Consider the following 25271-nt stretch of genomic DNA (forward strand, 5'->3'; position numbering starts at 1 on the left):
ACAAGTGTATATGGACGCCAGACAAAGTATGGAAAGCCAAAGCACACAAAAAACCAGGCCCATCAAAAAGGCTGAATGTACCACATTACTGCGTTAAACAATTCAAAAGATACATAAAACAGTCGTAGATAAAAAAAAAATTAATTAAGTAAAGTAGAACTATTGGTGGCGCTAACTCTTGATTCTGCTGCCGAGCAAAACTGTAAACATCATCTGGCGGACTGTTGCATTTTTCTTAAAGTTTTCCTTTTTTCGGTTTAACAATAGTGTAACAGAATTTTCTCAAAAGATCAACACCATTTTGGGCAGAAAAATGGTTCGAAGTAAGTAAATGTCATCTATTTCGTCCTCGGTCTTTTCCCTTCTCCTTTGCCATTGTTTTTTAAGTTAAACTTAAATATTGATAAATAAAATAAATGTCAGTCAGTGACACTGACAGTGCAGTTGTTTGGCATTTGGTAAACAACCGTTCAGTAAACGAAAATCAGGATCATAACTCATAAGGTTTATCGCGATTCAGAAACGCAATGCATTTTGGGAAGGACAGTGGGGCGGTTTCTATGCAGTTTCTAGGACTCGCGCACGCAATGCATATAGTTTCTATACCTTTATCATGTGAGTTCAACAGCACCCTCTCTTGATATTTTGCTATTCGCGATAAAGCTTATACGATCGAGTCGTATTCAATAGCATAGATGGATGAAATGCGGTAAGGAACAGGGTGCATTGTAAGCCCCCTTTTCCTTCTTGCGATAAGGTCTATTTAATTAATATTATTATAGTTTTTTAATATAGTTTGTATTAATTGTTTAAAAATTTATCAACCAGATCAGGGCCTAATTTCATGGCTCTGCTTACCGTAAGCACAGAATCGGCGCTTACGCCACGAAAGAAGGGAATTCTGTGCTTACGTCAAGTGTACTTCACAGGAATAGCGGGGAAATTTGGGGTTGTGGGGCAGTAAAAGAGAAAACAAAGTACACGACACTGAGGACAACAGAATGATATCAACAATCCAGGTTTGCCGAAACTGACAAAATGTGCCTGCACTGTCGGTCATCACAAAGAATTGTATCATCAGTCCAACCTCGAAGGACAAGACAAAAAGACAAACAATATTTCAGATTTCAGAGCCAATAATTGCACAGTATACACAATTCAAACTCTTCAGCCTAAACCTTTTAAAAGAACATTCAAACAAACTATTCTCCTCATTCTCATTTTCAAACTTTTACAGTTACGGAAAACCTGATCCGCAAACGGGCGGAGCATAACAACATGGAGATCTCCACCCTTGAAGAAGTTTCCCTGCATCAGCAAGACATTGAACGGTGAGCAATCTTTAGCTGGGATGATCATCACCAACTGGTCCTGGCGGTCCCCGTCAGGGACTGGAAGGTTAGGCTGTATCTTAAAGGGCGGCTACACCTACGGCTATGACTGTTACTAAGGGTGTCGCTAAGGCTGTCCTATACTTCAACATAGTATGATGTAAAGTGATCTAGCCATAGTTGTAAGCCATAGCCGCTAATTCAAACGCAGCCCAACCCTCCTGCTTTCGGTAACCTTACTCAGTGAGTTCACCAATCATTTTAAAGGCAAAGTTAACCTTTGTCTTTTTTTAAACGTTTGATTGTTTTAATGCAAAGTATGTAAACATTAAAACTAGCTAGTGAAAATCTCATTTCAAAAGGTCGCATATTTTGGAAAAATCTGTAGCAAATAGTTATTGTCCACGCAGAGTAATCCCTTTACAACCTGTAAGGATCTAGGCATGGATGTCATCCACTATGAGCCCGGCTGGTAGAGCAGAATACACTACCTTCAAAACGTTTTTAAAGCACTTATGGTTTAAGTGCTTTGCTGAAGGGCACAAAATGTCCTGATCGGGATTCGAACCCACACTCTGCTGCTGACAGTGGTGGTGTTTGATCCAGTTTGAATCCTGTATAAAACTTTTCTTAGAAAAAGAAATTTATCCACAATTGCTTCTTTACAACATTACTAAACTAAAATCCTGTCTTTTTAGAATCGAGTATTTGGACAAGTGGTGCAGAGAGCTAAAGATTCTTTACCTTCAGAGCAACCTCATCCCCAGGATTGGTAAGTTGAGTTGTGTCAGTTAAGACCCCCTGGCATAGACCTTAAAGGAACACAGTGCCTTGGATCTGGACAGGTTGGTCTTTGAAAAGTGTTTGAAACCATTTGTTATGAAATGCATATGTTTAGATAGGTAATTTAAAAGTAGAATATAATTATCCACACAAGTATCACTCGAAATTGCATGGTTTTCCTTTTACCTCGTTGACTAACACGGTCGGCCATAATGGTCGACCGTGTTAGTTAGTTAAGTTAAAGGAAAACCACGCATTTTCGAGGCAAATTTGTGTGGATCACTGTATTCTACTTTTAAACATCTTTCTAAGCATGCATTTTATAACAAACGGTTACAAACGTTTTTTATTTTAAAGACCAACTCGACCTAACCAAGGCAACTTGTTCCTTTAAAGCAAATACTCAAGTTTGATCGCTAGCTAGACCAACTTGCACCTCATTCTTTGTGTTTCCCATTCTATCCCCTACAGAAAATGTCAGCAGGCTGAAGAAATTGGAGTATCTTAATCTGGCGCTTAATAACGTTGAGAAGATTGAAAACCTAGAAGGTAGGTGATGAGTGAACCCTTTTATAGAATGGTAAAACCAGTAGCTTAATAATTATTATAATTATGATCAGCACTGCCAACATTATTAACACTGGTCATTGGGCCATTTAAGTACTTCCTTTATCTCAGCTACATGTACCTTGGGAGTATACAGCCTGTACGCTACTAAGCTTTGTCAATCACAAGAACAATCTCTGCCCTCACAGGTACCCGTTTACCCCTGGGTGGTGAGAAGCAATTATAGTTAAATGTCTTGCTCCAGGACACAAGTGTCACTGCCGGGATTGAACACACACTCTGCTGAAATATTTTTTTAAAACTGTCTGTATATGTCTTACATTTATTATTTTATGAGCAATTATCACTTAAATCAAAGACAAGTTTGTCAACGATGAAATAACAGTGATTTGATTTAAAACAATTAAAATATGTTGACTATTTTTTGTCCATTATTTTGTATAGGTTGCGAGACACTCAAGAAATTGGACCTTACCATTAACTTTGTGGGGGAGATCACAAGTGTGGAGAGCTTACGAGACAACTACAATCTACGAGAGCTGTAAGATGACAATAAATCATATATAAACACAAAATTTGTGATTACTTAGGAAGCCTTAGACACAACCTTATTTCCTGAATAGTCCCTGGAACGTTTCATTATTATAAATTTTATATGTTTTTGGTAATGAAACCAAGGATGCCTCATAAGCGAACTTAAACACTAGCTCGGAAGGCTGAGTGAACTTTTAAATGAGGGTGTTTGCAGTGTGAGTTAGAAACACCAGGATTTATGTGCCGTATAAGATCTTATAATAACTGATTATTTTGAAAACATTTCAGATTTCTGACAGGAAATCCTTGCACAAAGTTCGAAGGCTACAGAGAGTATGTCATCGCAGTGCTACCACAGTTACAGGTACAGTACCAATAAAATTTTTACAAGTTTGGAGCGTCTCTCAGTTCAGTGTTGCCAATGTTGTGCACACTCTAGACTTGTGGAAAAGTCGTTAAATGTTTGTCGCGGTGATGATAGCATTCCGACTCTCCCCGCGATTCCCATGGTATTTTCGCGAGACTGCTGGCCCCACGAGACTACTGCTCTCACGACTACGGTCCCATTTAAATGGGGAGTATAAAAGTCGGGCAACCAGCAGAGAGCAGTGATCTCCCCAGAGCACCGCCACAACTTGACTATCTCAACGCGTGGGACCAGTAACGACTTGTTCACAAGTCTTTGCACACCCTAACGTTTTGACCGATGTTCTTTGGTATTTTTTTTTTATTGTGGAATTTCGCAGTATCTGGATGGCAAGGAGATTGATAAGTCAGAGAGGATTACAGCGATGCAAGACTTGAAGATGATCAGACCCAAAATCTTAGAAGAACAAGAAGACTACAGAATCAAGAGAGTAGGTTGCTTGTCATGTATTTAGAGGAACAACAGAGAATTGACTGATACTATTATATTTCTTTTTGAGGGGGGGGGGGAGATGGCACGCAAACACCTACATATGTTTTTTTATATAATTTTGTCATCTGATTTCCTCACAAGGAAAAGGAAAAGATAGCTGCCAGTGGAGGGAAAGAGTCAACGGATGAGAATAAGAAAGGAAAAGGATTTGATGGCCGCTGGTATACTGATGTGAATAAAGAGTGAGTATTAAAAACAATTCAGTCTCCTGATGATGCATGTACTCCAAAGGAGTTGACGGTTTTAGGAATGCTCAAGACCTTACAGAGAGGGGCCAATTTCATAGTGCTGTTTAATGGTTAGCAAATTGTCTTGCTTACTTTACAGTAAAATTTGCCTAATCATAAGTGAATGTGGTTCGCAGAAAAATTAGGCGTTAACCATGGATTTCCATTGTTACGTCTTTCATTTTCAAACAGAAAGGACCGGAAGGTTTGTATGCCATTTTTGTGTGCTTACGGTTTTTAGCAGCGCACAGAAAGGACCGGAAGGTTTGTATGCCATTTTTGTGTGCTTACGGTTTTTAGCAGCGCACAGAAAGGACCGGAAGGTTTGTATGCCATTTTTGTGTGCTTACGGTTTTTAGCAGCGCACAGAAAGGACCGGAAGGTTTGTATGCCATTTTTGTGTGCTTACGGTTTTTAGCAGCGCACAGAAAGGACCGGAAGGTTTGTATGCCATTTTTGTGTGCTTACGGTTTTTAGCAGCGCTATGAAATGGAAATCACACAGTAAGCACAACATTGGCTGTCTACAGCTCTGTGAAATTGGGTCTCAGGAGTATTAGTAGTTTTATACAATGTTTAAAAGTGCCTAATAATGCAAATTATTTATTGGTAACTCACTGATTCTACTCATAGGGACACTAAGAGTAATGGACACAGTGATGCAGATGAGAAAGAAGTTGTTACCATGGAAACCGATGAGGATAACAGCAGGTGAGTAAAGACATAACTGGGGGAGGGGGGGGCGGTTTGACTTGAAAATTATTTCAGTTTTTCCTTTACCCTATTAAAATTAATCAACTGTTGATCAAATTTGTGGCATGTCATGGTCGAGCGGTTAAAGAGCACCAGACTCGATCTCTGGTGTTTCTGATCAGCAGAGAGTTTGTTAGAGTCCTGGTCATGGTGAATGGTATTGATTGGTCATACAGTAGGAGGGTTACCTGTGCACCGTGTAGATGCATTCACCATTGTGTTGCATCTATCATTTAACACCACAGTGAATGGTATTAATTGGACATACAGTTGGAGGGTTAACTGTGCATGAATGTTGATGTTAATAATAATAATAATAATACAAAGCATTCATAAGGCGCTATACAAAGAACAGAGCGCCTAAAGTATTGCTGATTTGGTATAGTTCAAAACCACAGTAGACGATAACAAATTTTTGATGTTTTTTTTTTCTTCAAAGTTTTTGGCAAGAAGAGACGGAATTTACACCTGAGTCCCGGATTGCTGTCCATGACCACATCAAGAAAACGAGAGAAAAAGAAGAACAAAAATCGTAAGTCCATAACCGCAATTATCAACATTCAAAGTGACCATTTAGTTTTGTCAAAATGAATTTTTCTTTAGGTATTAAGAACTGTCTACATTTTCCACTTACATTTCACTTGTGAAAAAGAGGTGGGGATGGAATTCAAGATTTGTTTAATCACAGTTGGTCCAATAAACTAGATTTTGTATTCTTTGTCTTTTGATTTTGTTTTTCTTTCTTTCTTTCTTTCTTTCTTTCTTTCTCTCTTTCAAGGAAACCTACTCATGATGTACCAAAGAGGAAGATACGATTGACAACGGATGACGGAAAGTTCTTGAACATCAACGAAGCAAAGTAAATTTGTTGAGATATCTCTGATTTCATCCTCTTTTTTAATTTCATGTCATTTATTCATTCTGGTTGTGAAGCTAAGGACTCTCAGAAAAGCAAACTTAATCACCGTACTATCCAAGAACCCAATGGAGAGAAAACCAAGAAGTTAGTTTTACAGTTTTATAAGTGAAAGATAGTGATTGGCTGTTTCCTGCTTGGTGTTTTTATCCCCTTGCAGCAGGAGTTATCTTATGTCACAGGTTTTCAATGACTAATTTTGTTGTGTCTGTTTTTCTTTGTGTTGTGTTTTGTTTTTGGTTTTACTGCGCCTGGAACACCCAGCAGGGTGGATATGTGCGCATTACAAGTCTTATTATTATTATTATTTTATTTATTATTTGAGTTCTCTTGACGGGAAGATCATCTAAACAAACAAGCAAACAAACTGCATGCAGTTGGTCACAACTTCACACTAGAAAACTAAGTTTGTCTACATGGTTTTTTTTACAGGATGGACTTTGCACTGACTGAGGATGAAGAAACCAACTGCCTCTGCCTGGACGTAGCGTGCTATAAATACCTAGACACCTCACTCATTGATGTTGACGTACAACCAACGCATGTTAAAGTTGTCGTCAAAGGAAAGGTATGTTACTGTTCAGTCACAGGGCTAAATATCCGTAAATAATAATAATAATAATAATAAAAGAGTATTTATAAAGCGCCTTATGTCAAGCCTCAAGACGCTTTCCTAAAGCTGTAAAGCACAACAAATGACAAACCTCGGAATGGTCGTGCTGAGCCGATACCAGTTACAATCAATCAATCAATCAATTGTTTTATTGTCACACATACGTATACATATACAGTGAAATTCACTTCGGTTTGCGAGTCTAAAAATATTAAAAATGACAAAAATACAGAAAACCCTAAAACCATAGGCATACAATAACAAACAAATAAACAGTAAATTAGAGAAGTAGAGTGAAATGAATCATTAATTACGTTGTTTTTCCCTCATTCCTCCAGGTTTTCCAGTTAGTATTGACGGAGGAGATCATGCCAGACAGCAGTAAAGCTCAGCGATCACAAACTACCGGCCATCTTCTTATTAGTATGCCAAAGGTATTTAAAGCCATTATACACTTTCGGAACAGAAGAAAAAATTAAAGTTCACAGATTTACAAATAACTTACAGGGTTTACAGAAGGTAATGGTGAAAGACCTCTCTTGAAATATTATTCCATGAAATGCTTTACTTTTTGAGAAAACATTAAAACAATTATGAATCCTCGATAGCGAGAATTACAGATTTATTTTAAACACATGTCATGACTCGTCGAAACGTGCGGAAACAAGGGTGGGTTTTCCCGTTATTTTCTCCTGACTCCGATGACCGATTGAGCCTAAATTTTCACAGGTTTGTTATTTTATATATAAGTTGCGATACACGAAGTGTTGGCCCTGGACAATACTGTTTACCGAAAGTGTCCAATGGCTTTAAGAAAGTCACCAAGAAATATTTCCATGCAGAAAGTAAAACCCCCTAACAGGAACACACAGTCCGAGAAGCGTTTGCATCTCAAATTCAAATTACCTTATACAATCGAAAAGGCTGATGTAGGTTTCTAACTAGTAGTTTTTATAGCCATTGAAGGCAGCGGACACTATTGGTAATTACTCAAAATAATTATTGGCATACAACCTTTCTTGGTGATGAGTAATTGGGAGAGGTTGATTGTATAAAACATTATGAGAAACGGCTCCCTCTGAAGTGCCATAGTTTTCGAGAAAGAAGTAATTTTCCACGAATTTGATTTCGAGACCTCAAGTTTAGAACTTGAGGTCTCGAAATCAACCATCTAAACGCACACAACTTCGTATTACAAGGGTTATTTTTCTTTCATTATTATCTCGCAACTTTGATGACCGATTGAGCTCAAATTTTCACATGTTTGTTATTTTATGCATATGTTGAGATACACCAACTGTGAAAGCTAGTCTTTGACAATTACCAATAGTGTCCACTGCCTTCAAATTTCATTCAAATTTTGTTTTCATGTACCTTTCTCAGGTCAAGCAAGTCGTCAAAGCCCAAAAGGCAAAGAAACCAAACAACATTTCAACAAGAGGTGTGAAGAAAGATGAGGGAGAGATGCAGAAGACAGACACTCAAGGAAGGTGAGTCCTCCTCTAAATTAATTTAATAGTCCTCTAGGCATGTTAGTGTAGAGTGGTGGGCCTTTTTACGCCGCTACTTTAGCTTCAAACCGTACAACAATATTTTTGGCTAAAATGATAACGCAACACCCAGGGCCCAATTTCATAAAGCCTGTAGGCCTAAGCACAAAACGTGCTAACCACAGAAAAGTTTTGCTTACCAGAAACAGGTTACCAGCCAAAATAACATTATAAGTTTACATTGTTTTAACTGGTGCCCCCGCTCAATTGTTGCTTAGCAAAGAATTTGTTTCTAAGCAGAATTTTTTGCCGAAGATCTTTATGAGAATTTGGCGGTAATCAGAGCCATGGAAGTTGAGCTTAAGTGACTCAAGGTAGAGTACCAAATCCATCTGCATACACAAAACCAAAACAAGAATAGTGAGAAAATTGTTGCTTAGCAAAGAATTTTTTTCTAAGCAGAATTTTCTGCTTAAGATCTTTATGAGAATTTGGCGGTAATCAGAGCCATGAAGTTGTACCTAAGTGGCTCAAGGTAGAGTACCAAATCCATCTGCATACACAAAACCAAAACAAGAATAGTGAGAAAATTGTTGTTTAGCAAAGAATTTTTTTCTAAGCAGAATTTTCTGCTTAAGATCTTTATGAGAATTTGGCGGTAATCAGAGCCATGAAAGTTGAGCTTAAGTGACTCAAGGTAGAGTACCGAATCCATCTGCATACACAAAACCAAAACAAGAATAGTAATCTCAATACCAAGTTCTCTCTTTTTTCCCGAAAGGACAATTGGCGGCACTCTGGAGGTTGATCCATCATCGGCAAAGAACGTTGACCTAATGGTGACTAAGCAGCCTCGTCAACATGGACCATATGAAAGTATGAAGAGGAAAGAGGTCGTGGCCAGACCTAACAGTGAAGATTTTGTGGATGACCCGGATGTGCCTCCTTTGATATGATGAAAACACTTTAATTTTTTTATTTATATTTCTGGTGATGAAAACACAGGATGCCTCATAAGTGAACTTAATCACTGTAGCTGGCAAGCCTGATGAAACCTGTACACAAGGGTGCTTGCTATGTGAACCAGAAACACCAGGGTTAATCCCTACTCTTCCACTGTTGTCTATTATGTTCATTCCAATCCAAGTACACTGGACCTACGGCCTCATTCCAACCCTAGTAATGTACAGTGGACCTAGGTTTACTGTTGCATTCGAAGGACTAAGCAATAATGTGCCACGATCAGAAATGTGAAACTTTCCTTGAAAAGTAGTTTTCGTTTTGTGAATGTGCTCCTCCAAAGAGGAGTACCCATTGCTGCACATGTTACTCAAAGTGAAGATTTCATGTAAATACTCAGAAACAATACATCCGTCCATAGAGTTGTTAATTTTTATATACATAAAATTTTGAAAAATGTATGTTATTGGGTTACATACAGTATGTATTTCTTTTGTACAAAATTCACATTTTATATAGTTTACTTTCTGTATATTTGCACTTTTTGTGTTTGAAGATGTTTTTTTACAATAAATTTTTGTACATGTACTGAAGTAGTTACAAGTGTATATTGTTATTTTGCGTGTGTGATGTTTTAGACCCTCTTGCATACAGCATCATTAGCTCAAACAGGGCCCGGCCCATTGCAAAGGGATACCTCTAACTGACTGTGCATCAATGATTGTGCATGTTGCATTTAATATGCTTACGCATTTCCATTGTTCAACCTCGGTGATGGCAGCCTATCTCACAAGGGGTCCATAGGCTTAAAAGTGAAAATTTACTTGCAATACTTTTACATATCGCAGTTATTTTATCCCATTGAGCCACATATCAAATACAAATTATTTATTACGACAGAAAGAGGCCTTTATCTCAGTACATGTAATTGCATTTTTTGTTTTCACAAAGGGCCAAAGGTCCCTAAAATGCATTGTTATACACTGCAGCAGAAGAGTGTAAAATGTTGGTCAAATCATTTGGGGCAAAGACAGAACATGATGGGGCTAATTAATGTACCTAGGCATTCATTTGTGTACATGTATCTACTTTTGGTAAAAAAATGGTATGGGGGGATGGGGTTACACGTACATTGCTAGTGAATGCAGACTATTCAAAGTGGTCTGTTTAATTTGTAGCTACGAATACACACATAACATCCAATACACACATGTACATAAATTGACACCCCAATAACAAGCCTTGTAGAATTGTGTCACCTTCATGGTACTATCATCGGCAGTACAAAGGAACACAAACGGAACAAAACTGTCTCTGTGTGGTTTAGCTGAAGAAACAAAGCAAAGCAACATCCTCACATCAATGGAAACAAATTATTGAGTGTTATGAACTACCTCAGATAACAAAGTCGGAGAAAATACTTTTTTCTTACATTTTCAGGCTTTTCTTTATTACAAAAATCCATGCATTGCTGACAAATATATTAAATGAACGTTATTAATAGACACTTTATTCACACTATATGTACATATATTCATTCATCAGAGATAAGTGCATATTTAAAAAAAAATCTAACTCCATACAGGCATGCATGTAGAATTTCACCATAACAGTCTATTTTGATGAAAGGTTTTTCTGTGCGCAGCTAAAACTAAAAGACAAAAATGTTGAATGCTTTTGATAAAATACCCCATACTCTGTTCCGTTTGTATGTGTTTTTTTCTGTGTAAAGGGAGCCAAGGCTTGGGAAAAGCCATGGTGTCTCCTAATTTGCATCTTGCAAAAAAAATTGTTTGCCTGTTTCAAATTATTTTAGAAGACAGTTAGTCAAGTACTATTGCGCCTTTGTTATAAAAACATTAGTTGGAAGTGGTCGGTTAAAAATAACAAATATGAGTTATAAAAACCCCCCCAGTTACCATTTTCTAAAAGTGCATAAATTCCCCAAATAATTGTTAAAAAGGCAATCGTATTTATATGTATAATTCGAAAATGACTCTTCAAGTCAATTGCTATACAAACAAGGCTTGTGTGTCATACTTAAAATTGGACGGAATTTAAAGGGACGGAATACAACTGTTTTACTCAGCTGTTAATTATGTCAACATTACAAATTACAACTTCACATGATCTCTTTAGTATTACTGAAAAAGCCTTTTAAAATGGTTTCACCTCCAAACCCAGTGATAATATAATCCTTAAACTTGACCAGAACGAATTTTGTTGTGGGATAGTTTAAGAAGTGATGAATAGAAAGTACTATTTTATACTGGAAGAACCCCAATTGGTACTGCAAACCAGGAAGTCAGTGAGTGTTTTAATGGAGTTTTAACTTAAAATGTTTTAACCAAGCAAAGGCCCAGTCCGAGAACGAGAATGATAACGACGCAAAGAGAACGCGTTCTATTGGTTGAATTGCTCCGCGCAGAATACGCCCATTCAACCAATAGAATGCGTTCTCTTGGCGCCATTATCGTTATCGTTCTCGCTGCAGTGGGACCAGACTTTTAATCAAAGAGACAAGCCAAGTCCTGGAATTTCACAGAGACCATGGCCTCCGTTGCCCTTGTTCTTTTTAAAAAATGGAAATGGCCGAGCACTCCAATATGAAATTCCAGGCCTGCAAGCTCTCTGTACTAAACATCATTGCTCATAAATTGCTTCATAAATTGAATGATATACCCTTCCTACATTGTATGTAATACTGAAATGTCCACCCCCCCCTTCCCCAACCCTTTGAACCCAATCAACAAGACCCTCAATATTTCAAAGCATTCATGGCAGTGTACACTTCCCGATCGGTGCGGAATGTGCCGAGGTTCTTCTGAGTGTCTGTGACCGGCCCGGTGGTCAGCTTCTGTCGGACAGCCATGCATTTGTTGTCCAGATCCAGTGAGTTATTCTTGAGGACAAGGTCCTGGTTGATGCGATACAGTTGCTTCTCGTTGGCATCACGGATGTTGCTGTTGGTTATAAACGAAGAGAGAGAGAGCGGTTAGATCTCAAGATTTCAAAGAAATCCTTAAAAGGGGATTCATTTAAAGGGAAGGTATACGATTGATAATTTTTTAGTCTTAAGGTTTTCGGCCCAAAAATTTGGCAAGAAGCCTACAGCAGGTTTCCATAGTACAAAACATTTATAGGAACATTTCACTTAGAGGTAATGTGGTTATGTAAAATAAAAAATTTAAAAAAGTTGTTATATGCCCCAAAATTTGAATCTGTTAAAAGGCTCCTTATAGATTGTATATTCCTATAAGGGATTTGTCTTCCTGCGAGGCCATAACCACAACAGATTTATGACGATACCTCAAAAACACTACCAGTGGAAATATCACTGAGCAATTAGGAACATCATAATACTGAAGTAGGCTTAAAGGGAAGGTACACGTTTGGTAATTACTCAAAACAAATATTGACTTAAAAACTGACTTGGTAACAAGCATTTGAGAGCTGTTGATAATATCAAACAATGTGGGAAACGGCTCCCTCTGAAGTAGCACAGATGTTGAGAAAGAGGTAATTTCTCACTAAAATAATAAAAGCCTTCTAGCTAGAAGTCTTTTATTCCTATCTGAAAGCACACAAAATTCAACAAGAGTGTTTTTTCTTTCACCATTTTCTCGCAACTTCGAGGACCAATTTAGCTCAAATTTTCCTAGGTTTGTAATTTTAATGCTTATGCATGGGATGCAACAAGTGAAAAGACTGGTCTTTGACAATTACCAAACGTGTACCTTCTCTTTAAAGGAAATTATGCAATGTCAGAAGTTTTAACTTACTGTGCGTCTTGAAGTTTATTCTTCAATGCCTTGATAGAATCTTGGATCTCGTTCACTTCTCCGACCAGGCCATACTGGGCGTTATCTCGACACAACTCTACGTTAGGGCGGTAGGTACGGTTCTCTAGACGGGTCATGGCAAGCATGAGAGGGCGCTCTTTGTCCTGGATTGCACGCTCAAGATCGCGGATGTTCTTCTCCTGTTTAGCAATCTCTTCCTCGGTCTGGAATGGGAATCAAAGAATAAACAACTTATCAAGAATGTCACACACTTTCTTGAGCTAGTTCTTAAGAATAACTACAGCGAAATTCCCCAAACTTTTACCAGAGACTTGTATTTCAAGTTTAAAAACTAAATTTGCATCCTGCGATCAGAGAAACTTTTCTTAAACAATCTGGGAGGTATTTAGAAATCATTTAACACAATAGGGAAATTTTCACACTCGGGGGGAAAGTTTCAAATTTGTTCATCATTCATGGAAAGATTTGTTTATTTTTGCAGAATCAGGTAGAGTTAGAACCTCTATATTGAGCTAGCAACAAAAAGCCAGTTTTCAGCAGGCAACATTCAAGCATCCAAACTCTTGTTTTGGGCTTTTAAAGGCAGGGTATACTTTTGAAAGTTACAATTAATTGAGAACTTTTTATCATTAAGTGTGAGAAACGACTCCCCTTGGAGTTGTGTAGTTTAAGAGAAAGAGGAAATGTTCACCCCCAAAGTTTGAATTTGAGAAAGACTTCATCAGGCATGAAGCTTTTCTCGGACATCATGTATTTTTCTTTCACTGTTTTCTTTCGAACTTTGGTGACCAACTGAGCACAAATTTTTACAGGTTTGACAATTACTAAGAGTTCCAAACTCTCTACTTACATTTTTCTTCTGCCACTCGTCCTCATCCTTAGCCTGTTCCATCTCGTGGATGCGTTTCCTAAGAGCAAACTCTGATGCTTGACGCTGAGCCTCCAGGTCATTATCGGTCTGCTTGATGGTGCTGTTGATGGCCTCGCGCAGGTGAGTAGAGGAACGGATCTCGGCGTTGGCGCGGTCTGTGTTGTACTGGCTGAAGTCTTGCCATGTCTGTGGTGTGACACTCCTGTAACAAAGACACAAAGTAACATTGATCAAAATGACATCTAGTACATAAATGTTTTTACTACTCCAAGAATTTCACTGTATAACTAAACATTTTCATAAAGTCATCTGGGCCAAAGTCTGTCCTGTCTGTAAGCACAAAAACTTGCTAAGCACAGACAAATATTGCTTAGCTTAAACCAGCCAAAAGTCCACAAAGTTTACAATGTGACTGGGGCCCCATCCAGTTTTTGCTAGAGCATGGAAATATTCTAAGCAGCATTTTCTGCGTAACAGCTCCATGATACTTAGTACCAAAGGCACAATTTCTTAGAGCTGCCTTGGATGAGCACAAAACGCAGTTCAGCAAAACAAAAACTATGCCTTCCAGATTGTGGTTACCAACCAACCTACCATGTCACAGGTACAACTTGCGACTGGTACCATGGTAATTTTTGCTTATAGCATAAAAATGTTCGAGGCAATATTTTCTGCTTTAGCAGATTGTGCCTAGGTCACCTTTTCAAACAAAACCACAAAGGAAAGTGGAAAGCCTTCAAGATAAGATAATAATTTTCCCGATAACTATCTTGACGAGAGCTAGCTTACCCTTTGGGTGTGCGTGTGGAGTTAGGCTGCAGGCAGATATCAGGTGAGTCGATGCTTAGGTCCTGGCAGTATGTATCAATTTGCTTGGCTTCCGTCTTGTCTCGTAGATCGGCAGCGAGTTGCTGACGAGCTTCTTGGAGTAGACAGAGCTGCTCAAAAGCAGAGGCTACTTTGGCCTGTAGGGCCTCTTTGATACCTTCAATCACTTCCACTTCCTGCAATGAAAAAAACCCAAAACAAATTAAGTCGTAGTTGTTTATTAGGCATCGATGAACATAAAGAATCAACACTTGCTGACTCAAGCAAGGTGGGAAAGAGTGTCCAGGGCCTAAAATAACATAAAAGCCAAAGTCTCTGTTGTTCTGTTTGGACGTGTTTGGAAGTTTCATAGCCGAGTCGCAGAAGACAACCTGTTTTTTTTGTTTCAGTAAACAAGATTTGACCAAAAAACTGCATATTTCTGTGATTCCAGGCCTGTGTTTAGTCTTTATTAACGACCCTTAACAAAAAGTTTAAAAAGCTGCAGCTGGCAGAGCTGAGTCTCTTTTCAATGTTGCATGAGATTAAGATAAGACTTATAAGACATCGTATTTGGGTAGTTACAAAAAAAGCATTCTTCCTTTTTTTTTCAAAGTCAGTTCATAGGTAGGCTTTTTATTATACAAAATAATGAACAAGATCAGTTGAGGTGTTAAGGCGAATCTCACCTTGTTAAGCTGAGCACTGGCCTCGTCATCGACAATGTCAATTTTTCTACGCCCATCTCGAAGTGTCACACATTCAGTTGCAACATCGAGGGGTAGTGCTTTAGCTTCAAGTGCTCTCTCCGCCTCATCTTTATCGCGGGATAATCTTGCGATCTCCTCGTCGGTGTCGGCTAGGGTCTTCTCGAGGGTCTCCCTCCACTTTTCAATGTCGGTGATTCTGTTGGTCAACCTCGTGGTGCTGTCGTGAATACCCCATGCTGTGCGGTTGTAGGTGTCATTGCGGAGCTGATGTGAGGTCTGGCGTGTGTTGTGCGAGCCATCGCGTAGCTTCTCGGCATTTGTGGCTAGGAGGTGGTTGTTTGTGTGCCAATCAGAAGGAGCGTAGTGGGTGGCTGGCTTGCTTGCAATGTCTGCCCGGATTGACATGGTTGGTGATTTTCAGTTAACCTATTCGGAAAAAGAAGTTTGGATAATTTAGTTTAGCATTTGGCAGATTTGTAAAACACTAACACGATTCATCAAATTAAAACAAAGTTGTGTAGCATAATATTTTTTTTTAATAATCGAACTTTTAGAAGGCTCAAGTCAAAATGTTGTTTTCTGTTTCACTATTTGCTATTTCAGATCAGGACTGCTGTTTTCCACACACACATGTCTAATACAATAACAATACTATTAATCAACTTTCATGAATCATACAAAATGAAAATGTTCCAACTGTCTCCTCACTCATTTCATATAAAAATGTCTCTATAATAGAAAATTTATAATCAACAAATACGGCAACCTAAAACAATTTATGTTCAGACCTTTTTATTAAGAATTTTAAGTTTTATTTTATTTTATTTTTACATTCAATTTTTACTTCAATATTAATTAAAATCTATTTACCAAATAGGCCTACAGGATACTTACCCTCAAAAATTGAAAGGACTAGAACAAATCGTGTGTTCTTCAAAGGATGCGAACCAAAGCTGAATGTCTGAGTTTGTGGTTTGGTTTGGTTGGCCACCGTCGTCCTGTTGAGCTTCTTGCAATGCTGTACTAATCTGCTAATGTGATTTACGCGTGTTTATGATGTGGCTGGCCTGAACACACTGCCCATACGCTTGTTACTAAGCAACACAACACACCGCCAACTCACATTACAACAGCGCCTTTGATTCGCTAATTAGACTCCATTCAGAGCTACTGGACCAATGAAAGGCCCGTTTGGTGGTAAGGTGGAGGGAGTTGCACCGGTGCCATAGAAACCGCAAGCTGTTATGAGGCCTGGACAAATATTATCGTTGGTGGCGCTAGAACAACACTGCTGTCGTCTGCTGTTTTGCAGAGGTCGGCATTGTGAAGGAGTACAAATAATTATCAGTTTCCGTTTTTATTATTCTAGGTACATGTATACTACATTACAGTGTTTTTTGCTTCAGTGTTTTCGACAATTCATATTCGGTGTGTAACCTGCTTACTTCACGATAATTTATTCAGCCGCTGCGCCATCTGGAACTCTCTTGGATCTTGTCTTTGTACCATACAAAGTTCAAATCTCTTCTGGCAACTTAATTTACAGGCTTTCTATGACTAATTTTGTTTTGTTTTCTTTTGTTTTCAGCCACGCTGCCTTCAACACCCAGCACTGCGGTTACTTTATCATTAATGTTATTATTAGAGGTAAACGTGTCAAAGATCGACTTTAGTATACATGTGCACACTGACATGTATATTTTGTCAAAGCTTCTACACAAAAAATAATTAAATTATTATTACTTTGTTTAGGTTTTTATGATGGAATCATAAGCCGACAATGTTGTATTCACTTGAATAAATGAGAAAATAGAATTAGCTGTTGCAAACAACCTACCAACCAAATGGAAAAAAAAAGACTCTGCTAGGGTCGAAACGTCAGGCCATTAACTATTCTTTGCACTTGAGTATAATGTTTAATTATATGTTCACAAATGGTCAATTTATATAATTTCACAAGTTGAGAGAAACAAAAACCCACACAAACGCTATACAAGTCAGTGAGAATTGAATACAGATTTTAATGTACAAATCTTACAAAATATACAATTTTTTTGCAGAAGCAACATATTTTACATAAATAAATAAAACTTTTCCTGCAATATTTCTTATTTACAAATGTACAACGTCAATCAGAATTGAAAGCGTATAAAACTGTTTAAGAAAAAACACCTCAGAATCGTTGTGTGGTCAAAGCACCGTGGACGGAATTGATAGAAATAAAGAAAATTTGCAACAAAAATGTATTTTGACATAAATTTCCAGTCCACTGAATGGCTGAGATCATTGGTTAGAGATCTGAGCATGTGACTTATATCACTTATACCATTGGAGGAGATAACAGCCAATAGAGGCTTGGAATGGCAGTTGAAGATTAAGCCCAAATTTTCACAGGTTTGTTATTTGATATAGAAGTTGTGATACACGAAGTGTGGGCCTTGGACAACACTGTTTACCGAAAGGGTCCAATGGCCTTAAAGAGGAAAATAACAGCTATTTATTCCACCAAGCAGATACACATACACACACAAATCTGAATTCAGATAAAAGCCTGCAATTTTTCACCTCTGATACAGTGACCTACAAATACCCCCTCCCCTTGTTAATTACCGGGGAAAAAACCTCCCATTGTCAACCCTTTGCCCTGAAATATATCAAAATAATAACATTAATGATTGACAGCAATCATAATGTCCATTTCTTCTGCGCGTTGTAGAGGAACGACTGGCCTTTGCTTACTGTCTCCGGTCTGTACGTAGCTGCAATGGATTCAGAAAAAATAGGACATAACATTATTACAGATGTACTATCAAAGACATGCTTCAATAGTTAAAACACATAGTTTAAATTTTGGTGAAAGGATGTTAACATAAATTGGCATGTGTTGTGTTTCATAAACGTATTTTAATTTATTATTATTTTGAAATTACCTCTTTCAGTAAAACTATATTATTTTAAAAAGTGTCGTTTTGAGCGATACTTTATAATATCAGCAGCTCTCCAATGCTTTTTACAGTGTAAGTTTTTTTTTATGGTTATTATATTAATTAAATAAAATAATGACCAGAGTCGCACCCTCCCTTTAACATCCCACCATGTTTGATTTGAATTACCTGGGCCAGGGTGATCAGCAGTTTTCTGGACATTTCCCACCCATCTACTCGTTGTCGAGACGAACGCTGCACCGGACATGTAATGTTTAGCGGGGCCCTTGTAGTTGACGAGCTCATAGCTCCCTGGGCCAGGCTCTGGGAGTGGAGGAGGGAGTGGCATGGCAGGAGCTGATATACACAGGTAGTGTTTCCTCCTGAAAGGGATCAAAAGATTCTTAATTTTAATTTTACGTACGTTTATAATTTTGGGCCGTCTGTTTTGGCAGCTTCAAATTTACCTGGGCCCAATTTCACAGAGGTGCTTAAACAGAAAATATTGCTTAAAATTGTTTTGCTTGGCAAGATACAAGTAACAAATTGTATGTGACATGGTATTTTGGCTGGTAACACTGTTCTGGTAAGCATAATTTTGTTTTGCTTAAAGCAGCTCTATGACGTTACATCCTGATGATAATTTGTTTACTTTTTAAATTACTCTAAGCCTGTATAACTCATATAAGCTCAATGACACGTTCAATAAACCAAATTGTAAATTCTATGGACATGTAATGGAGGGTGGTTGAACTTACGGCATTAACAACTTGTTGGCGGGGTCTTCAACTGGTTCATGAGGTCTGTACTGCCCTGGACCTGGATTCTAAAAAAAGTGCAAACAAATACAGATTTTCAAACATTTACTTTTGAGTACGATAATTTCTTACAATTCTGTTGAATATCAAGTTACAAAGATAATTAAATTAGGTAAATGTTTTTTTCAGTGCTTGTTCAGATAAAAGCAGTATTATATTATATAGAAAGGTTTGCGGTAACACCATGTAATGACTTTCTCTAATGAGATGGGGTGGTTCAGAAAAGAACCGTTGGTTTCAACTCAACGTTTCGATCAGTATGCTCTGATCGTCTTTCTCCAGAAGACGATCAGAGCATACTGATCGAGTCATTACATGGTGTTACCGCAAATCTTTCTATCGTATTTCCACCATGCAAAGTTTCAAATCCTACAGTATTATATTATTTAACTGTCTGGTCTTATACCTGGTCCAGTACATTTCTTGAGCTAAGGCTGTAGGACCTCTGTATTGTTACTGCACTTAAAAGAACCCAGTGCACTTATCGCTAAGAAAGTGGTTCACCTCTGTTTTGATTGGCTGCATATTTCACCACAGCACCTTGTAAACCATTCCATGGTGCTATGTGAATAAATAGGTCTCATACTTTAACACATAGCTCCATAAATACCAAGGCCCAATTTCAAAAAGCATGTAAGCATGAAAACCTGCCAACACAGGTAAATATTGCTTAGCAAAAACAGGTTATCAACCAACATTTCATTAAAAGGTTAGATTTTTGCATTGAAGATATGTGTTAAGCAGTATTTCCTGCTAAGCAGTTTTATGAAATTGGGCACTGGTAGGAAAATACTGACAGCACATAGGGTGATATGCGCTACATCAGAAATACTTTTTTTAATACTATTATTACTATTAAAGCAACACGTTGCCTTGGATCGGTCGAGTTGGTCTTTGAAATGTGTTTTGTAACCGTTTGTTATAAAATGCATATGGTTAGAAAGATGTTGTAAAAGTAGAATACAATGATCTACACAAATATGCCTCGAAATTGCGTGGTTTTCCTTTTACCTCGTCCAATAACACGATCGGCCATTTATGGGAGTGAAAATTTTGACTCCCATAAATGGCCGACCGTGATAGTTCGCGACGTAAAAAGAAAACCGTGCAATTTTGAGTGATACTTGTGTGGATCATTATATTCTACTTTTAAAATATCTTTCTAACCATATGCATTTCAAAACAAACTGTTTCAAACACTTTTTAAACCAACTCATCCGATCCAAGGCAACGTGTTCCTTTAATAGAAGCTGTTTTTCAACTTACATCTGCTGGGGAGACAGCCATTTGCCGTTTCGTTGTTGACTTGAAGCTGCTAGTTGTTGCTTTGGATGACTCTTTTGTTAGGGAGTCATTAATGTTGTACTGGCCTGCATACACACAACAAATGTAACAATTACTTTACTCCAAATGGTTTCATCCAGTAAGAATTTAAATTTCACTATACAGTAACTTTTTGAAATACTTATAGATTACAGCTGTGAAAATGCAAATATAAATGACTGAGTTATAGGAAGACTCCTCAGGCCTTGAATCTTGTAAAGGGGAACTTCTATGAGGAAAATGTAAATTTGTATTTCAACCTCTTAAAGGGCACCACAGCAAAAGCACTTGGCACCACAATAATCGCTGCGTGTATCTATCGTGGGTTATTTCAAGCCCTGTATCCTAGCAAAAAGCCTTAGAGCTCTCAAGTAAGAAAACAATTTTCAACGAAACTTTTCAAAAATCTAAATGGATCATATTTAAATACATTTCTAATAAATTAAAAACTCTGAGAGCTAAGCGAGTTAGAAAATAATTTTGAAGGAAACTTAACAATAATCTAAACGGATCATAAATTCAAATACATTTCTAATAAATTATAAACTCTGAGAGCTAATGGGTAAGAAAATAATTTTTGAAGGAAACTTTACAGTAATCTTAACGGATCATAAATTCATACATTTCTAATAAATAACAAACTCTGAGAGCTAACAAGTAAGAAAATAATGTTTGCAGGAAACTTTACAAAAATCTAAAAGGATCATATATTTAAATAAATTTCAAATTAATCACACAACTCTGAGAGCTAACGTGTAAGAAAACAGTTTTGAAGCAAACTCAACAAAAATCTAAGTGGATCATTATATCAAGTACATTTTTAATAAATTTTGAACTCTTTCGAGAAAACAAAAGTCCCAAAGAGATTCATCACTTACAAGGAGCTGGGGCTAGTGTCCGAGGGCCTTGGAAGTCAACCCTTTTTGTTGTGGATTTGAAGGATGCTTGAAACTGGCTGCCATGATTTTTATGCAGTATGTCGTCTGATATCTATGGTGGAAAAGAAATATCATTCAATCAATTTTTAAAACCCATTTTTTTTAATAACACGACCAATAACAAGAACACAAAGAATGCAAGTTATTCATATTGGGCTGAGGTTGAACTACTATGTATGGCAAGTGACATAACACACATGTACTAGACTGATACGAAAAATTACTTGAAAGCTCTTTAAAATTGCTCATCATTTTCCTCGGCCCAATTTCATAGAGTTTCTTTAGCAAACTAAATTGCTTAAAAATTTTCTGCTTGGCAGAAATTAGCAGGATACCAGTCAAAAATTGTACATACACCAGGTTAAGCCGGATCTGAATTGGCGGCTACTGCTACGGCCAGATCGCCGCGTCGTCATGCATTGAAGTATAGGACGCCCTTAGCAACACCCCTGGCAATGGTCGTAGCCGCAGCCGTAGCCACCAATTCGGATCCGGCCTTAGTTTGGCTGGTAACCTTATTCTGGTAAGCATAATTTGTGTGCTAAGCTACTTTTTGAAATTAGGTCCTGGACTCTATTGCAGTGGTCTGCGCACACTGGAGGTGAAAATGACTTACGTGGTATTGGTTAGGGGCTGGTTGACTACCTCTCTTGTCCTGAACAACAGCAATGGGTTTATGGAAGGAGCTGGATACCGACGCCTGGTTGTGATCTGACTGAGTACGGAGTAGACTGGGTAGATTGTAGGCCGCCGATCCTGGGCCTGGGGTGCCTTTATTTCGAGGTATTCTACGCACCTGTTAAAGAAATGACGATGATACTAACTAAGTAATAAACGACAAGGGCAAAAGGATTGGGTACATTTTTTAATGACTTTGCATTGAACAAAGAAAATAAAACTCGAGGGGGACTTGAACCTGTTACCTCCAGATTAATATTCGGCGCTCTACCAATTGAGCTATCTAGCCCTATGTTGGTGGTGTCCCTATTTTGTCAATATGTTTGTTCAGGGTTGCCATTCAGAAGCCATATAACCTGTAACTGCCTACAACCAGGTTTAAGTCACGGAATATCTTAAAAGTCCTTACCTTTGACACAAAGCCAACACCTAGTCCCTTCTTTGATAACGATGAACTTGTCTTATCAACTGCAACTCTGAGATTTCCGTAGGAACCTGGCCCTGGATTAGCATTCTGTAAGGTGTAATTAAATATCATCTTCAATTGAAGCCTTTAACAATCAAATTAATAATAATAATATCCATAAAACACATGAATTAGCAAGTCCATTGAAAAAAAGGAAACACTCACATGTAATTTGCATAAAGGTATAACAATTAGAAATAGATTGTGATATAGTAATGAGCAAAGCAAAGAACATTAAAAGTTATCAAATTGAAACAAGAAAATCTAAAAATACAAATGTTTAGGCCTAAGTCTAAGAAAAGCAAAAAGAATTAAAGCAGTATGATAACTGAATTATAAATATTAAAATCCTGAACTTGAAAACCTGAACTGAAAACAAGACAGGCCAGGAAGATAATTCTCCCCAACCATTAAAAATGAATCACAGCAAATTTGTATACAGAGTCATGCATAAAACACAGGTACAATACCACACAAGTGACATGTTCACAATTTTAAGGAAAATAATAACAAAGTGTTACAAAGTTATAAAGTCAAAACAAGTGAAGTGTATTTTGCAAATACTGTAGCTGCAAAATGAAACAGAGCAAATTAATATACATAGTCATGCATAAAACACAGGTACAATACCACAAGTGACATGTTCACAATTATAAGGAAAATAATAACAGTGTTTAAAAGTTATAAAGTCCAAAGAGGTGAAGGGTATTTTGCAAATACTGCAGCTGCAAAATAAAGCACAATTATTGGCTGTAGTTAGCATGCAAATTTGCTTACAGATAAATAAACTGGCACAGGGCTAATATGGGTCTAAACTCCTATACTTACAGTGTTTAAATCATGGTTGAACCGTTTAGTTGTTCCTCCAAAACCCTTCTTATCAGCATTTGATGTTACTATGGTTTGATATTTTGTTGGTATTGAAGAAGTTGCTGCTACAACACCCGGTCCTGAAAAGATTCAAAGAACAAAATAAATCAAGAGAATTATTTTATTATTATTTTATTCAACAATTAACTTTGTAGCGCCTCTCCAAAGACAAAGGATCAAGAAGCGCTTTACAATAAATTGTTAATCTAAAAGCACTAAAAATTATTAACAGTGAATAAAAATACACTCTTAGTCTTTGTTTGCTAAATAAATATGGCAAAGACTTTTTAAAAATACGAAGATTTAGAAAAAATACCGCAAGTAAGAAGTATTCAAAACCTACACTACAATTTGTACGAACAAAGTCAACAGCAAAAATGTTCCATCATGTCCATCATCCAATTCCATAAGGTTTATCGCAAATAGCAAAATATCAAGAGAGGGCGCTGTTAAACCCACACAAAGGTGTAGGCGTTGCGTGCACGAGTCGTAGAAACTGCGTAGAAACTGCCCCATATTCCTTCCACAATGCATCGCGATAAACCTTATTCCTTTGCTTTGGTTTTTTTTTTTTTTAATAAAAAATGAGTGAAAAAGTGGTGTCAGGATAGAGGTTTCCCAAAAGAAATATTGCCAACAATGTTGCACACAGCAAGCTCGTACATTGCTCCTTACAATTCGCCAAACACCTTTTTTTTATAAGGGGGGTGGGGATCGGGGAGGGGGCGGTTAGGGCACCTTTTTCAACAAATTTGTTTTTATCACGAATTAGATTAAGTTCTGATCAATATAAAAAATAGTGTTATAAAAATACAATAAATATTAAGTTGTAAAACTGCTTTTAAAACTTACCTTTATGAAGTCTACCAGGTCTACCTCCACCGACTGATCTCCTGTAACCGGGCTCTAATGTCTGCACACTGTCAGCCATAATTTCTTTCAATTAAGAAATTGATAAAATAGAAAATTCAGAACATAAATTCCACCGTCCGCAAGAGACTAAACGCAAACGTGTTTACAAATAATACAATGCCTGTGCACTGCCAGCCACACTTGTTCAATACAAATGTTACTACGCAGCGGAACTATTTTCTCAAAGGTTGTGTCGTTGAATCGTTTTAAATCTACAATTTTACAATTATTTTTTTGCTAATTTAATAAGAAGTGACATTTTGGTAACAGTCTTCTTGTCTGTGTGTGATTATATTATTGTTAAATTGGTATAAAATTGTGCGCGGATGAATTTACTGTTTCCATGTCAACAAAAAGTTGATTGGCAAAGCGCCCGCAGTTGTTGAAAAACATGCCCAATTTGTTTTTTTTTTGCGGCTGGACGACAAGACTCTGTATGCGCGCGTGTACGCACACACTGTGTGGTGCCCACATACAGTAGGGTAGAAAGGACCACTGTGGTATTTATGTCTGTGGACACACAAGTAAAAAAGAAAAAAAGGGGGGGGGGGAACTGGCTGGGTAAAAACTTGCTTTTCAATTTGCTTCAATTTTTTAGAAACTGATAAATTAGGTGTTTTACTACTAGCTACAAAGGAAAGGATTTTCATGATGAAGTGTGCTATTTTATTTTTTATTTTTTCTTAATTCTTAAAATTTCTTTTCTTCAATGTTTCAAAATTGTGTGAATGCGAAATATGGATTTTTAATGTTAAATTAAAAAGTTTACATCCTCTTATTTCATAGTTTGATGCCGGGGAATGGATCGAGGTGTGTTAAATCATAGAGAAATCCTCTATGGTGAATACCACTATATATCCATCTATGCCATTTCTTGTCATTCACGTACCATATGGGGTTCAAGTCCATAGTGACAATGTGTATAATATTTGGCGCGTTTTCAGAGTTTCTAATGAATAATCTAAAAACTGCGCCCTATCATTTGTAGTTTGTTTTCATTTTTTTTACCAGCTTTTTTTATGCAGCTAGTATAGTAATGTCGACATAGTGAAGTCGATG

The 25271-nt window shown here is 37.4% G+C and overlaps 3 protein-coding genes across 3 annotated transcripts; 1 reads left to right on the forward strand and 2 right to left on the reverse strand.

Moving 5' to 3' along the window:
• Positions 1–193: 193 nt before the first annotated feature.
• On the forward strand, positions 194–9595 carry LOC139952298 (dynein axonemal assembly factor 11-like). The gene is made up of 15 exons (XM_071951385.1): positions 194–323; positions 1238–1331; positions 2030–2103; positions 2586–2663; positions 3126–3222; positions 3504–3579; positions 3962–4072; positions 4216–4316; positions 4994–5071; positions 5553–5645; positions 5892–5972; positions 6462–6597; positions 6981–7076; positions 8026–8132; positions 8914–9595. The coding sequence occupies exons 1-15, from the start codon at positions 314–316 to the stop codon at positions 9086–9088; spliced, it is 1407 nt and encodes a 468-aa protein (XP_071807486.1). The 5' UTR covers positions 194–313; the 3' UTR covers positions 9089–9595.
• A 980-nt stretch (positions 9596–10575) lies between these two features.
• LOC139952551 (tektin-B1-like) lies at positions 10576–16336 on the reverse strand. Its single transcript, XM_071951719.1, has 6 exons — positions 16178–16336; positions 15263–15709; positions 14556–14770; positions 13746–13968; positions 12875–13098; positions 10576–12055 (listed from the first exon to the last, which is right to left on the reverse strand). Exons 2-6 carry the CDS (start codon positions 15686–15688, stop codon positions 11851–11853), a joined length of 1293 nt encoding a protein of 430 aa, XP_071807820.1. The 5' UTR covers positions 15689–15709; positions 16178–16336; the 3' UTR covers positions 10576–11850.
• A 944-nt stretch (positions 16337–17280) lies between these two features.
• LOC139952334 (O(6)-methylguanine-induced apoptosis 2-like) lies at positions 17281–24326 on the reverse strand. Its single transcript, XM_071951443.1, has 9 exons — positions 24153–24326; positions 23259–23380; positions 22374–22478; positions 21903–22082; positions 21227–21338; positions 20292–20395; positions 18966–19033; positions 18397–18590; positions 17281–18042 (listed from the first exon to the last, which is right to left on the reverse strand). The coding sequence occupies exons 1-9, from the start codon at positions 24229–24231 to the stop codon at positions 17969–17971; spliced, it is 1038 nt and encodes a 345-aa protein (XP_071807544.1). The 5' UTR covers positions 24232–24326; the 3' UTR covers positions 17281–17968.
• Between the last annotated feature and the right edge of the window lie 945 nt (positions 24327–25271).

This window comes from Asterias amurensis, chromosome 20, assembly GCF_032118995.1.
Source record: "Asterias amurensis chromosome 20, ASM3211899v1".
Lineage (NCBI taxonomy): Eukaryota > Metazoa > Echinodermata > Asteroidea > Forcipulatida > Asteriidae > Asterias > Asterias amurensis.

What these genes read in the sequence shown, in the direction of transcription:
- LOC139952298 (XM_071951385.1), top strand. An exon ending in CATCAGCAAGACATTGAACG is followed by an intron (nt 1,332 to 2,029) that starts GTGAGCAATCTT and finishes CTGTCTTTTTAG; the next exon opens with AATCGAGTATTTGGACAAGT. An exon ending in TTCTTATTAGTATGCCAAAG is followed by an intron (nt 7,077 to 8,025) that starts GTATTTAAAGCC and finishes TACCTTTCTCAG; the next exon opens with GTCAAGCAAGTCGTCAAAGC.
- LOC139952551 (XM_071951719.1), bottom strand. Translation starts at nt 15,688, where the DNA reads ATGTCAATCCGGGCAGACATTGCAAGCAAGCCAGCCACCCACTACGCT. An exon ending in CCAGTGCTCAGCTTAACAAG is followed by an intron (nt 14,771 to 15,262) that starts GTGAGATTCGCC and finishes TTTTCATTGCAG; the next exon opens with GAAGTGGAAGTGATTGAAGG. An exon ending in TCCACACGCACACCCAAAGG is followed by an intron (nt 13,969 to 14,555) that starts GTAAGCTAGCTC and finishes TCTTTGTTACAG; the next exon opens with GAGTGTCACACCACAGACAT.
- LOC139952334 (XM_071951443.1), bottom strand. Translation starts at nt 24,231, where the DNA reads ATGGCTGACAGTGTGCAGACATTAGAGCCCGGTTACAGGAGATCAGTC. An exon ending in GTGTTGGCTTTGTGTCAAAG is followed by an intron (nt 22,083 to 22,373) that starts GTAAGGACTTTT and finishes TTTCTTTAACAG; the next exon opens with GTGCGTAGAATACCTCGAAA. An exon ending in GACACTAGCCCCAGCTCCTT is followed by an intron (nt 20,396 to 21,226) that starts GTAAGTGATGAA and finishes GTGTGTATGCAG; the next exon opens with GCCAGTACAACATTAATGAC.